General features: G+C 37.4%; 1 protein-coding gene across 3 annotated transcripts in view; it reads right to left on the reverse strand.

Annotated features, from left to right (window-relative positions):
• MDN1 (midasin AAA ATPase 1) overlaps nucleotides 1-13,422 on the reverse strand; it is a 105,336-nt gene that overhangs the window by 78,153 nt on the left and 13,761 nt on the right. For all 3 annotated transcript variants that reach the window (XM_072855479.1, XM_072855480.1, XM_072855478.1), the window contains exons 8-18: nucleotides 13,059-13,162; nucleotides 11,204-11,318; nucleotides 9,258-9,451; nucleotides 7,537-7,618; nucleotides 6,738-6,833; nucleotides 5,536-5,648; nucleotides 4,839-4,987; nucleotides 4,681-4,741; nucleotides 3,920-4,131; nucleotides 2,366-2,469; nucleotides 1,193-1,337 (exon numbers count right to left, since the gene is read on the reverse strand). In XM_072855479.1, coding sequence (XP_072711580.1) covers nucleotides 1,193-1,337; nucleotides 2,366-2,469; nucleotides 3,920-4,131; nucleotides 4,681-4,741; nucleotides 4,839-4,987; nucleotides 5,536-5,648; nucleotides 6,738-6,833; nucleotides 7,537-7,618; nucleotides 9,258-9,451; nucleotides 11,204-11,318; nucleotides 13,059-13,162 — 1,375 coding nt within the window. The remainder of the gene's footprint in view (nucleotides 1-1,192; nucleotides 1,338-2,365; nucleotides 2,470-3,919; nucleotides 4,132-4,680; nucleotides 4,742-4,838; nucleotides 4,988-5,535; nucleotides 5,649-6,737; nucleotides 6,834-7,536; nucleotides 7,619-9,257; nucleotides 9,452-11,203; nucleotides 11,319-13,058; nucleotides 13,163-13,422) is intronic.

The raw sequence follows: 13,422 nt of genomic DNA on the forward strand, positions 1-13,422 counted from the left end.
TAGTGGGACATTTTAACAACACTGAATATTTAAAAAAATATAAGCCCTAAACTTGGAACTCCTTGTGTCTCTTGCAGAACAATGGACAGTGCTTCCCTTGGCCAGGAAGAAAACCCAGCCTAGGAAGCACATACAACATTTGTCTCTATCTGTAGCTCCAGAAAACAATATTCAGCAATGGCTTTTTTTTTTTTTAACCTTTAGGTCTGTACTGGGTCTGGCTGGGAAGGAGTTAACTTTCTTCACAGCAGGCCCTATGGTGCTGTTGAGAGCACACCAATGTTTTGGCTATTGCTGAATTGTGCTGGCACAGCATCAAGGCTTTCTCTCCGCGCGCTCCGCGCGCCCCCCCCCCAACTCTGCCATCCTTCCCCCAGTGACTAGGCTGGAAGTGAGCAAAAAGTTGGGAGGGGACACCGTTGGGACAGTTGACCCAAACTGGACAAAGTGATATTCCCTACCATATAACATCATGCTCAGCAATAAGAACTGGGGTAGAGGAAGAGTGGGGTGGTGATTTTTGTCTTCCAAGGTGGCTGTTGCTTAGAGACTGGCAGACTTTGGTCTGCTTGTGGGAGCTGGTTAGTGACTACCTTTGCATCACTTGTTTCACACAAACTTTCTTGCTTTTTCTCTTCCTATTCTCTCCCCTAACCCTGCTGGGGGGTGGTGGGGTGGAAGGAGTGAGGAGCTGTATGGGTGCTTAGCTGCTGGCTGGGGTCAACCCACAAGAAGGACTCAAAAAAATCAAAGGCCTTCCATGTATTTCTAGCTGGAGAACAAATATATACTCAGGATCAGTGAAAGACAATTACTACAGTAGCAACTAAACCTCATGTCCCATGCCCTTAGCCATCAAGCTACCTCAACTTTATTAAAAAAAAAAAGACACTCCCTGAGGAGTCTTTAGAGACAGCAATGCTTACTAAGGCCACTAGAGAGATCTGCTCCTTGTAGAATCTAAAGAGGCAAAAGCTACAACAATTTCTGCATGATGAAATCTCCTGAGACACAGTGAATTAAAACTCCCACTTTTTGCATAAAAGTATGAAGTCTAGAAAGAACACATTATTCTCTTCTGCACACATTCATTTTAATGGTAAATGTTCTCAATTTATTTTGAGCCATATAGGATAGGGAATTCAACAAACCGGATAGCAAGATACAGCATAAGCAAGCACAGAAATAGTACCTGTATCTCCTCTGTCTAGTAACACCAGCGACCCAGACGATCCTTCCAATAAACCACTCAGGCACTCTAAAGTCTCTGCTGCAGCCAAGTTAATCTCATCCAATAAAATCCACTCTCCTTTTTTTACTGCTTGTGCCAGAGTACCCTACAAATAAGATCAATTTGTTAATCATGTCACCAGCAGCGATACATCAACTAAAGCATCTGTATACTGGAAATACCTGTTTTGCTGTCCACAGGTTGATTAGACAAATGGTAACTCCAGACCTTTTACAGCAATAGCAGTTTTACTGCTCTCCCTCAATAACAGCCATTATTTCACAAGTCACAGAAGTCAGACAGTTATCATCCTTATCAGCTACCATTTAGATTAGCTCAGATGTAACAGAATTAAGCTCTCTTATTTGTGCAACACTGCCTGTCAGTGATATCCATCACTGTGGTGCATAAACTTCACTGACACCACTATGAGAATAAAGACAATTAATCTAAAGAAATCCAAACAAAGACACAAGCAATATTAAGCTCCTCAGGAAACTATAACTCAATTAAAATTACACTTAAGTCAAAGGTTCTCCAACTATTTATATAGTCATTTTTTAGAAAGAGGACTGGTCAACATTTTACACACTTTACATAAAATTTGAGAGCATATATTCAGATTAACAGGGTGACATGGAACAAACATGCATAAAACATCATACTTTCCCCTAATCACACTTAATGTCATTAGAGTATTACACCATGGGTTTGAAACATTTCAAAAAGTCACTTCTAGATAAACAGCACAGATTCTTAATATTAAATCCTTCACAGGAATCCCCAGACAGGAGCATGTCCTACTGGAGAATGGTCAAGATGTTTTTTTTTCTAATCTCATACACTTGAAAAGATGATATGACATACTGCTAATATTCTTTTATCGTACCAGTCCTAATTCCTATTAAACAGCATTGAATTAATGTATTACCACAAAACATTCTCACACCCCACCCCCCCATCTAACCACCACCTCCTTTAAGTAGCACACTTCGTTCCACTGAGTTATCATGGAACAAGTTTTACTTCACAGCAAGATTCTTGCCAGGAAGTTATTTATATAATACTGATTGCTAAGTCTTTTAAATTCTCCTCCTTATTCTTCCTAGCATCAAAATGTAAATCTCTAAATACCTCAACAAATGCAAAGAGAAGAGCATTTTCTGTCATCTTCATCTGTTGATGAGCATGATTCAGTTTAAGACCAAATGCCTCCCACTTTTCCTTCAGTGGTGAGCCTGTAAGCAAAGCAAATTTAAGTTTGTACCATCAGAACAATAGCACAAAAAAAATGTTTAACAACAGTATTTTAATCAAGCTGTTTCAAGCACAGATACAAGAGTAAGCTTGTCTGAGCAATGAAAACATTCACATTCTACAGATGACATCTCATGAATTTTAAAACAAAAGAATCTTGCTGATTTTTTTTTTTTTTTTTAATTTAGCTGAACACTATTGACATATGGGTACAGATAATTTGCTATTAATTCCAGTATGTCCTAGCTTAGGAACAAATACTTATGCTGGCAATTCACTTGGTTCCAATATGACTGTTACCACTCTCCAATTCCCAGAGACAGAAAGAGGCATCTCAGAAAAATAAAACCAAGTTTACAAACCTTATGACAGAACAGATTAGCAATGAACACTTCAGTACCAGTAAAAACACTGTTGCTTATCAGTTATGACATTATTTACTATTGCACTTACTTCAGTTATTTGTTTAAAGTCACAGCCTGAGGTACATACAGCATCATAATTACTTAAATTGCTAGCTGTGCAAGTTACAGATTTCAGCTTGTCTTTATTTTATGATTGTCAATACTTGCAACAAGTGGTCTTTAAAACCTCATCCTTTTTTACATTTGTGGGCATTTATTTTAATATCTGTATCTTCAGAAGAACCGGTTAAAAGAAAAGGGGAAACAAGGCTCATAGTTAAGTTTACTTGGCTCATACTGAATGAAAGCTGCAACTTCACTTGTTCAGCAGGTCTAGAACCAGAAACCACTCCATGCCAGGCAAAGTAGCAATATTGCCTCTGTCCCAAATGGGTTGTGAAGTATGAAACAAGAAAAAGTGTTATTTGGAGACAGAACTGCAATGAAATAAAGAACTGAGCAAGTCAGCATCACCAACAGTAAAACCAAAGTCATCAGCAAGCTCTTAGCAAGCTTTTAAAGTCATTACTACCCTAAGAGAGCTATTACTTTGGGTTTGGGGGTTTTTTTGCTGCTGTTTTGTTTTGCTTGGTTTTTAGAATAGGATATATTTGTGAGACCTAATGAGGTTCCAGGACTGAAAGAAAGTATGAATGCATTCATATGGAAGACTGCCACACAAAAAACTAGGACTGTTCACCACAGCAAACAAGTAAGTGCTGAGTGCAGATCAGATGTCCAGGGCACCATAGGTCAGACAAGTCAACCTTCACTCTGTCAGACATAGCTAACAACAGTGATGGATTAGAAACTAAAAAAAACCCAAACAAAAAACTATTCTAGCAGTATTTTGCATGTCTTGTTGTAGACAGAGATTGCATTTTTCAAAACCAAGAGAAAGTAAGTAATAAAGAGGGATGAAAGAAAAACAAAACCCAAAATCAACAAACAAAAAATTCACCACTATTTATCTACTCTCTGCAATGGTTCACTGCTAATGATGTATTTGATCAGTCTGAATTCTCACCAGATGCATTTTCTTTTGCTTCCTTATTAATAGCAGATTTATGAATATGCTGCATTAGTTTTAGCAGATCATGCCAACGTTTCTGCCTGTAGCAGGTCTGAATGTGTCCCAAGAATGTCTGATTTTTCTTTCTAGAAAATGTCTGCGAGAAGAGTTCTTCAAAAGACTCTCGCAGAGGTAGCCAGATCAACTTGTTATCCACAGGCTTGTAACTGAAGAGAAGCAAAAGAGTAGTTACTTATTTGTGAAAAAGAAACAGGAACTAGCATCTGTGAACTAACAAAAACAGCTACTGAAACAACATTGTTTATGAAGGGATCCTGGTTTCCATAGTTTTTTTACTCAACTAATGAGCAAAGTAAAACTGCACATATTTAAACGCATCTTATGAGGCAATTTTATGAAGACAGGACCACCCTGATAAGTAAAATATTTTTACTACTACCAACCAGTAAGTCCAGTGAATATTATATCGTATTTATATTGAACAGCTTAGCCATTTTTAAAGAGACATTGGGTTGTGCTTTTAAATGACTTCATCACATACAGATGTGCACACAATTCAGTGAAACTGCCTCTGTTCTTCAGCAAGGACAACAAGGTCTCTGCACATAAACGTGTTTAAGACATTTATACTACTATGAAACAGATATGTGTCTAAAAACAATTATTTGACAACACAACTATACTTGCATTAGAAGCTTGTTCTGATCCTGCCAATTTGTTATGCAGAACAGACAAAACAGCAGTCAGTGACTCACCCCCCTAATAGATCTGCTGTGTCACTTTGTTGGTTCATGTTGATAACCCTCAAATGGTGTCCTTGAAACAGAAACAGAAAGCACCATCAACTTGTGGGTTTTGTTTGTTGTTTTTTAAATAATCTTCATATAAGTTACAGTCTTCACACTTTATTTACCTGTAATATAAGCAAGGTACTGAACAGTTGAGGTTTTGCCAGTTCCTGTTTCACCAACCAAAAGCACAGGCTCTCCTTTGACAACACAAACTGCAAGCTGTTCAATCAACACTGCAGATGGCCGAGTGGCAGCAAAGGTTTGTTTTGCTCTGAAAAAAACAAAGGAAGCAACTCAAACCCAAGATTTGTCAAGGAGCTCATTTCAATCTTACCTTTATTATTTTTCTTTTAGACAAGTGGTTGAATTCAGGATCTTTTTTTTTTTTAGTTAAAAATATAGGTTTGGAAAAAATTAGTTCCAAGATACTTCTTTTTCTCAAGATACAACCTATAAATTCAGGGTTCCCAAAGAAATTCCTGGCCAGTGGAGTTAGTGCCACATACTACTAAAACCTCCCTTTACAAAGATAGATTCATCAAAATCTTATTATAATAGCTGTGGATCCACACTGCTAGTCAAAAGAAGCTGAAAATCTCCATGCTTTCGCTGCCAGAAGTATGATGCAGACAGCCTTAAAGATACAGACAGCCTTAAAGATAAACAAGGTAAAACTCAGATCACAAGAGAAAGAGCTCACATTCCTTTCATTAGAGTGAGAATACCCAATTTGCATTTTTTTTAAATCCTGTTACTTCCAATCTATTCTATTCCACCAAAAAATATTCCAATTCACATAGAAACTACAAGATATTCTACCTTTGTACAGTGAGAGCCTGGGTTTGTTTCTTCATGAGATGCACTCTTCCGACAGAGACTTCTTGTTCCCGTATTACAATTTCTGGTTTATACAGTTCACAAAAGAACTCTACCTGTGAAGAAAGCATCAACATTTCCAATACTAATGTTGCCTACAACATCACACTAAAAACATCCATGCTATGCTACCAGTATTACTGTGCAGCAAGCTAATTTTTCATGATAAGATTTTTATATTTTGCAAGTTTTACATACTCATCACCTAAAATACTGAAGGACCTCAGAAGTGTTATTGTCTGTACAAACAGCATCTTTCCATTTAATAACTTGGCGATGGGTCTATGCCATTATATCTCTACTTCATCTACTTCCATGGTAGTTCAACTACATAAACTTGAACCTGGGAACAGTTATCTTGACTAATAACAACCAACCAACCTCCCTCAAAAAAACTTGGTGAATATCTCCCTGTAAATAAGGATATTTTGCCATTGGCAGAGGATAATACAATCCTGTATTGGAATAATGCAAAGGAAGAAGGACAAACAGAAAAATCCATAGAAGTTTCAGGGATCCATCTGTCCATGCAGCTGGCAAATTTTTCCATCTTAAAGTAACAAAGGAGGAATTTTTCTTTGCAATCAAACTTCTATAGTCAGAAATAGTTGATGTAGCTGACAAAGTAATGATTTAGTTTAACTCAGCCATTTATATCACATACTCTTAATATAGAGAGAGTTACTCGCCTCTAGAGAGGTACTTGATTTTGGAATCAATGATTACAGAACAAGTAGTAGGAAGGTTACGTTTCTCTCTGATCTCTTCGCTTAAGTGTTTAAAGTTCACTACAGCCACCAAAGAAAAAACACATTCTTTACTACTTTGTGCATCTAGCAGTATCATGTGCTTAGGCAACTGTGCTGTTCCAGCTGTGTGACCCTTCTTTTACATGATGAGACCATTTGCAACCTGCTCTGAAACAGGTTCACTGGAACTTTCAGAGGAAAAAAACACAGCTGAAAATAAACCAGGAAAAAACCATAGATCCCGGCATAGTACAGTGAGCAAAAAAAGTGTTTGGAACAGAGAGGTGGGCATAATTTTTAAGATAAATAGCAGGACACATTTAAATTAATCACTAGAAAAATTGCAAGTTATAGAATATTACCAATAAACATCATGTTAATTATAGCTCAACATACCTTTTTCTTGGAAATGTTTAGTTTACTTCCAATTACTTTTGCCATTTTCTGTCTGCTCCCTTGGTTGGACAGCATAGCTGTGAAACAGTCCAATGCCTGTCAAGGGGAAAACAAACCAAATTTTTCAATACAAATTTTGTATGATATGATCTGACAAGCACCATCTTAATTTACATGAGCCTGAACCCTATCCAGCCATGGTTAATAAAATTATTTCACTGTCCACAGATCGAGTCAAACAATGGAGTTCAAAAGGATGTAATAGGAACTTCTAAACTCTGTAGTGTAGTGGGTTTCTACTGGAAGTAAAAACTTTTCAATGCCCAGTCACAGAAGCTATTTTTAGATGAATGGACCAAAATGGAGAAGGAAGTAATGTTGTAAGATCTCACATCTTAAAACTACCCATGACTGATGCATACCCAAAAAATTCCAAACTGGAATGTAAATTGATGCATAGGAAAGAAGCCTCATATTACAAGAAAAAGAAAAGATCTTAAAACTTTTGCTCTCAGTCATATGCAATCCCAGCTCATATCAGTTAAAATTACATTGCAGCATGCTGTTTGTATGACAGTAGTAAGTCTGGACTGGCTTTCAGCACATTATTGCAAACAGTTTTCCTAGTAGTTAGGAAAGCTTCTGGTAGACTGATCATGAACATTTCAACTACAGTCCAATTGCTTCCCATGAAACTAAACGTAAATGCTCATCTCACATTCCCAAATAGAGTATCTTAAGATTTGTGAGACAATGCTAGAATTTGGGCAAGCTATTTCTGGACCAAGTCTTACCGCACCTCGTGAAAAATATTCAGTGCTGTGGCTGAAGAATTACTGTCGAAGTTGTAAGCAATCCTGCTGCACCAATTCAGTAAGTCTCTAAACAGAAAACCAAAAAGATTTGGTACAATCGAGCCAAAACACACAGCACCTTCTTTCATGTTCAGCTTAGGTCATTATGTCATCTCTGGCAATTGCACATTTAGTTGTTGTGCAAGTTGTACATGGGAAGACACATAAATAGGATGCTAATTCTAAAGAGTAGCTGAGCACAAAGACCAACAGTATTGCTTCAATACTTTGCTTAGAAATAGATAATACATACTCTATTAAACCATAAAGTAATTATGAAATTGAAAAAATGAAAAGCAGCAAGCCTTTGTCCTGGTTTCGGCTGGGATACAGTTAATTTTCTTCCTAGTAGCTGGTATAGTGCTGTGTTTTGGATTTCAGTATGAGAATAATATTGATAACACACTGATGTTTTGGCTGTTGCTAAGTGGTGTTTACACTGGTCAAGGACTTTTCAGCTTCCCATGCTCTGCCAGATGCACAAGAAACTGGGAGGGGGCACAGCCAGCATAGTTGATCCAAACTGGCCAAAGGGCTATTCCATACCATATGACGTCATGCCCAGTATATAAACTGGGGTGAGTTGGCCGGGGGGTAGAGGTCGCTGCTCGGGGACTGGCTGGGTGTTGGTCGGCAGGTGGTGAGCGGTTGTATCAGGTTTTTTTCCTCCCTTGGGTTTTGTTCCCCCCTCTCTCGTTGTTTTCCTTCTCATTACAATTCACTATTACTATTATTTTGTTCCAATTATTAAACTGTTCTTATCTCAACCCACGAGTTTTCTTACTTTTGCTCTTCCGATTCTCTCCCCCATCCCACAGGGGGGGAAGAAGGGTGAGCGAGCGGCTGTGTGGTGCTTAATTGCCGACTGGGGTTAAACCACAACACCGTTCATCCAGAAAGGTATAAAAAAACCTATTTTTCAAGATACTGCTTCCCTATCAATAACAAAATCTTCCAAAAGGCAAGGAAAGGAAACGTCTAATTCTAGAAAAACAACTGCTGTTTTAAAACTAATGGCATTCTTATGCTTCACAAAAATATTAGGTACTACCCACACCTAGTATTTACTGACTAATTCACAAAGCACTACTGGTTACAGAAATTCCACATGAGTAGAATTGACATTTGGTATGAGAGGAAGAAATAACTGAACATCAAGCTGCATTTTATCATAAAAATTCCAAAATTAATAGTACACTACAGATCTGGTTATTTTCAGTCATCTGTAAGTTAGAATGCTGTGAATGTCTAATACAAAGTTATCTAGATAAGCAAATATATACAATTGCTGAGAACATTATACAGTACATTTCAGTCAACAGTTCTTAACTAGAACTGATATTTTGTGTTAAAATGAATTGAGAAGTAATCCATATGGCTTGATACCAACTCAGCACCACATATGACAAAACCTACACTTTTTCCTCAAAAAGTATAGCATATAGAAAGTCCTAAATAATTCAGATTAAAATAATGATTAATGTATCTTCTAAAAAAATTTCAAAATGAAAAATGGATTTTTCCAGTTTTTATGAAATTCCAGTGTAATTATTCAAACTTTTATCACTATTTTTAAAAAATTAAGAAAAATAACAAAGATAAACCCTTCTATCTCTGCAGCTAGCTGACTAAATTTCCTTCTAATAAGCATATAAGAAAAGACAACCTTAGAGACAGTTCTCTTCCTTCCAGATTTGGTTTCTTATTTTCTGTTCTTGATTCTGATGAATCTTCTAGTATGTGCCTGGAGTCAGAAGCACTGTTTTCTGATGCCTGATACTTGTCTCCTGTAAGGTGAATGTAAATGTCTAGCAAGTGATCACTTACAAGAGCAAGGTTGGGGTACCTCCTTTGGAGAACCTGAAAAAAAGAAAACAAACAGACAAAAAAAATCTTTAGCATCAGAAAGAAACCACCAGCCCCTTAAATTTTAATAGGATACACTTCAGTAGGTACTCAAGCTAGCAAGCTACACAAAACCACTCTCTTGGAATCTCTCATGTGAAGAAAATAAAAGTAATTGTGACTTGTATGATATTGATTTGGATGCCAAAAGTGAATTTTGCCAACTCAGCTCTACTCCACCAACACAAACACCAACAGGAAGAACAAAAGTTACATTCAACCCTGTCTAAACTCAAATCATGATCATACAACTTTACAACTGATAACAAAAGTTCTTACCTCCTGTCCTTTTTATGACTGAATTTTTTTGAGCATTCAAGTTGTCTATTAACTGTGCTGACAAAGACATATTAAGGGGCTAATTTTTCTTCTGTAATTTCCTTTCAGCTCAGTTCTCTCCACTAAAGCTTGCCAACCAAAATTATTGTTTCCCAAAATAAGCTTTTCACAGATACAGGCCAGGAACACTGGTCCTACCCTGCCAAACTAACTTTTAAGATTAACCAGAAGAACATGAGTCTATTTTCAAGACTAGCAAGTGGGTGTTTTCTACCACTGTCTCTCCTTGTACGACTGGAGAATCAGTGTTCAACATATATATTTTTGTGACTTGAGCTACAAAGTTACAAAAAAAGAACAGAAATAACCTAGTAGTGAGTGACACATTTAGCACCAAAGCTTCCTTTTTTCTTAAGGTTTTGACAGCCAAGCTTTACTTGAATATTGGTCCTTTCTGGAGGTCATCTTTGACATCAGTTCGGCCAGATAGCCTTTCCTAATACTGCAGCTGCGAGCTCCCTAGAATTCCTGCCCACATAGATTTATTTGTAGTAGAAGCAGCTACAGCACACAAGTGTGTGCATCTCCAGCAAACTGTCTCCAGAGGCCTCCCCGTGCATCTACTTGCTTCCCCTCCAACAAAATCTACAAGTACAAAAGAAGTGCTGTTCTTGCCCCATTCCTAACAATTACCTGACAAATGACAAAATGGAAAAGACACACATATATTTACGGTCACCCATAACTGTGCTGGCTGCTGAACAAGTTCCAAGGAGTGAATGAATCCTACTGAAAAACTACCTTCTTCATTCTAGAAAACTCAGAACTTTCTCCTCAACTCTTCCGCTAGAGACTATTCACCCTCTTTTCCATTAGGCAAGGCTCTTAAAATCAGATCCTGTTCTGAGCTCTGTATCACAAGGAGTATCTCTAGAGAACTCATTTAAGTCCTGGGCTCCTTTAATTTTTTGAAGGACTACACAAAGCAAACATTCCCTAGAGATGCTGACAAAAGATGTCAACAGAAACAGTCATTTGTAATTGATAACTGACCAAATACTTTTAATCTCAAAGCTTAGAAGTCAGGATTAGAGCAAGGTCAATTTTCTCTCTTCCCCCCCCCCTCCTTTTTCTCTCTGTTTTTAAATCTGTGGGCTCCAAAACGGCAAAGTAATTTGATTCTTGGACCCACTCAAAGCAGAACTGTGTTTGCCAAGGCAAGTTCCAGGAATCTTTGTCCAATTCACTTCAAATTTTGCTGACAAACTGTCCATTTACTTCAAAACCAGCAGCACAGATCTGAAGCGATAAGGGTGCATTGTGGAACTTGGAGATGAAAATAAGGATCAAATTTATTACTGAAAAACATTTATTGCCCTTAACTGAAACAATTATTCACATGCCACAATAGAGCAACACACACCATACCTCCTTGAGTTCTCCCTTGCTCATGTTATCCAGATGTATTTTGGTCCAATATTTGTCCAGAAGAGCAGCGTGGCTGCTTTGCTGTCTGTACCAACCTCCTCCACAACTGAATATCCTAAATCAAAACAACATGAAGAAACACAGTATATTGTGTCTTGCTGAAGAATTCAACATTTTCAGTGCATTCCTGTGCATCAAAGAACATGTTATGTACTGCTGGTACAGCACAATGTGCATGCCTAGATCACCCACTGTTTATCACTGTACTGTCATGTACCCTACCTTGCCTATCTCTGCTTTCCAAATTACCTGCTCTTTTATCACAGTGGTTTTCCCCCGTAGTACAAAATGTCTTTAGAGATACTTGCAGAAAGATGACTGACAGTAAGTTAAGTCTGTCAGAAGCAACATACAGAATCTTTTGTAAAGAGAGGAACCTGACAGAAGTGGCCTGGGAAATATATTCCGCAGATCCTAAAGGATCTGTCATCTATTGCAGAGATGCAGGAAAAGCATTTCCAGTCCCTGTCCTCTCCGCAGTCTTTCCTGATTCTTTTTACTCATTCTTCAGGCTCGCAGTCCTTTCCATCATATATTTTTGTTCCAAATGGGTTTTTTTTGTTGGTTGTTTTTTTTTTTTTTTTTTTACTGCACATGTAACTACACATCCCATTGTAGAAGTAGCCTTGCACAAGCAAAGCATTAGATATTGGTTTTGTGAGGGGTTTTTTTTTGTTTGTTTTTGGTTTGGTTTTCCTTTGTTGTTTTGTTGGGTTTTTTAAAAATAATATTCCATAGCTGGAAACTGTAACAGACTTATGGAATCTGCTCTAACTAGCCCAACAGAAACTACAATTTGCTGCTATACAAACTGTTGACCAAGTATACCAAAGAAGAAAATCTTGGGAGATTAGGCAACCAAAGAGAGTTGAACCAAGAGCCTCAATTCCAGAAAAAAATAGATCAGATAATTCAAAAACTATGGAAGAAAGACAAAAGCAGGAAAATTTGTTAAAGTCTTTGAAATAAACTACAAAACATTTGAAAACCCTATAACCATTTCCCTTCTAGATATCCTAACCTTTAAATCTTGATACAATACTATGTCTTAATATACAAGATAACATTTTGACATCTGATGCATGAGCCATTACTACAGTGAAACCATGAGGGAGAGTACCCTAAATCTTCTTCTGGTTAGAAAACATTACAAACCTCTACCTTGACATAAGACTTTCACAAATCAGACTTTTAAAATTTTTTTTTCCTTCTATTCCTTTTTTCATGATTCCCAAATAAAATATCTTACTATAGATGCAGGGTTCAGTTAAAATTATTCATGAAACTCTTAAAAAATATGTTCCAGGGAACACATGTGTACAACTGCTCAAGAAGAATGTAGAATAAAAAACAAAACCCAGAAAACTTAATATGTTCAGTAGTCAGACTACCAACTACCCCAAGATCAGCAAAACTAAGAAATATTTTACACAAGTGCTGTTAAAACTAGCAAGTCAAGACACCTTGTGGATATCAATCATAAACCCCTTTCACACAGTAATTGCTGAGTGGTATTTTGTTTTGGTGGGGGGTTGGTTTTGTAGGGTTCCCCCCCCGCAGCAAGTTTAATTCCTTTAGCCTTGTTGAAGTGATTTTTCTGTACAAAGACTGGATTCACTCAGTAGTAATATAAGGCTGCTCTAAAGTGAAAAAATTCTTTTCACAACTTCCATGGCTTCTATTGCTTGTTAATTGGAAATTGCTAAAATACTCCTGACCAAGTACCTTGCACTTGCTGTCTGACTTAAAAATAGGATATCCATGCTCTTAATATCATTTAACTTTACAAGCCTACCTCCTGGTTGCAAAAAACTGGAATCCCGATGCTACTTTTAAACAGTCACCACGACCAGGAATTAGCAACTCTCTTTTTTCCAAAAGAGGAATCAGCACAGAGATCTGGACAAGAGAACAAAATTTATAAAACTTTTTTTTTTGTGACTCTGTAACAGACAGCACACCTATCCACACTCATTTCACACTTGAGATGCTAGAGCACTTCCACTGAGCACCACTACATTGTCAACAACTGCTGTTCCTGCAGATTGCACTTCCATGTGACACTAACAGGAATTGCAGAGTCCCTGGTAATTTTAATCAGCAGTGGAAGTCACAGGTATAATGTTTCCTTATCTTCTTTTTCCTGTATCCAGATTTAA

Source organism: Ciconia boyciana, chromosome 3 (genome assembly GCF_034638445.1).
Source record: "Ciconia boyciana chromosome 3, ASM3463844v1, whole genome shotgun sequence".
Taxonomy (NCBI): domain Eukaryota; kingdom Metazoa; phylum Chordata; class Aves; order Ciconiiformes; family Ciconiidae; genus Ciconia; species Ciconia boyciana.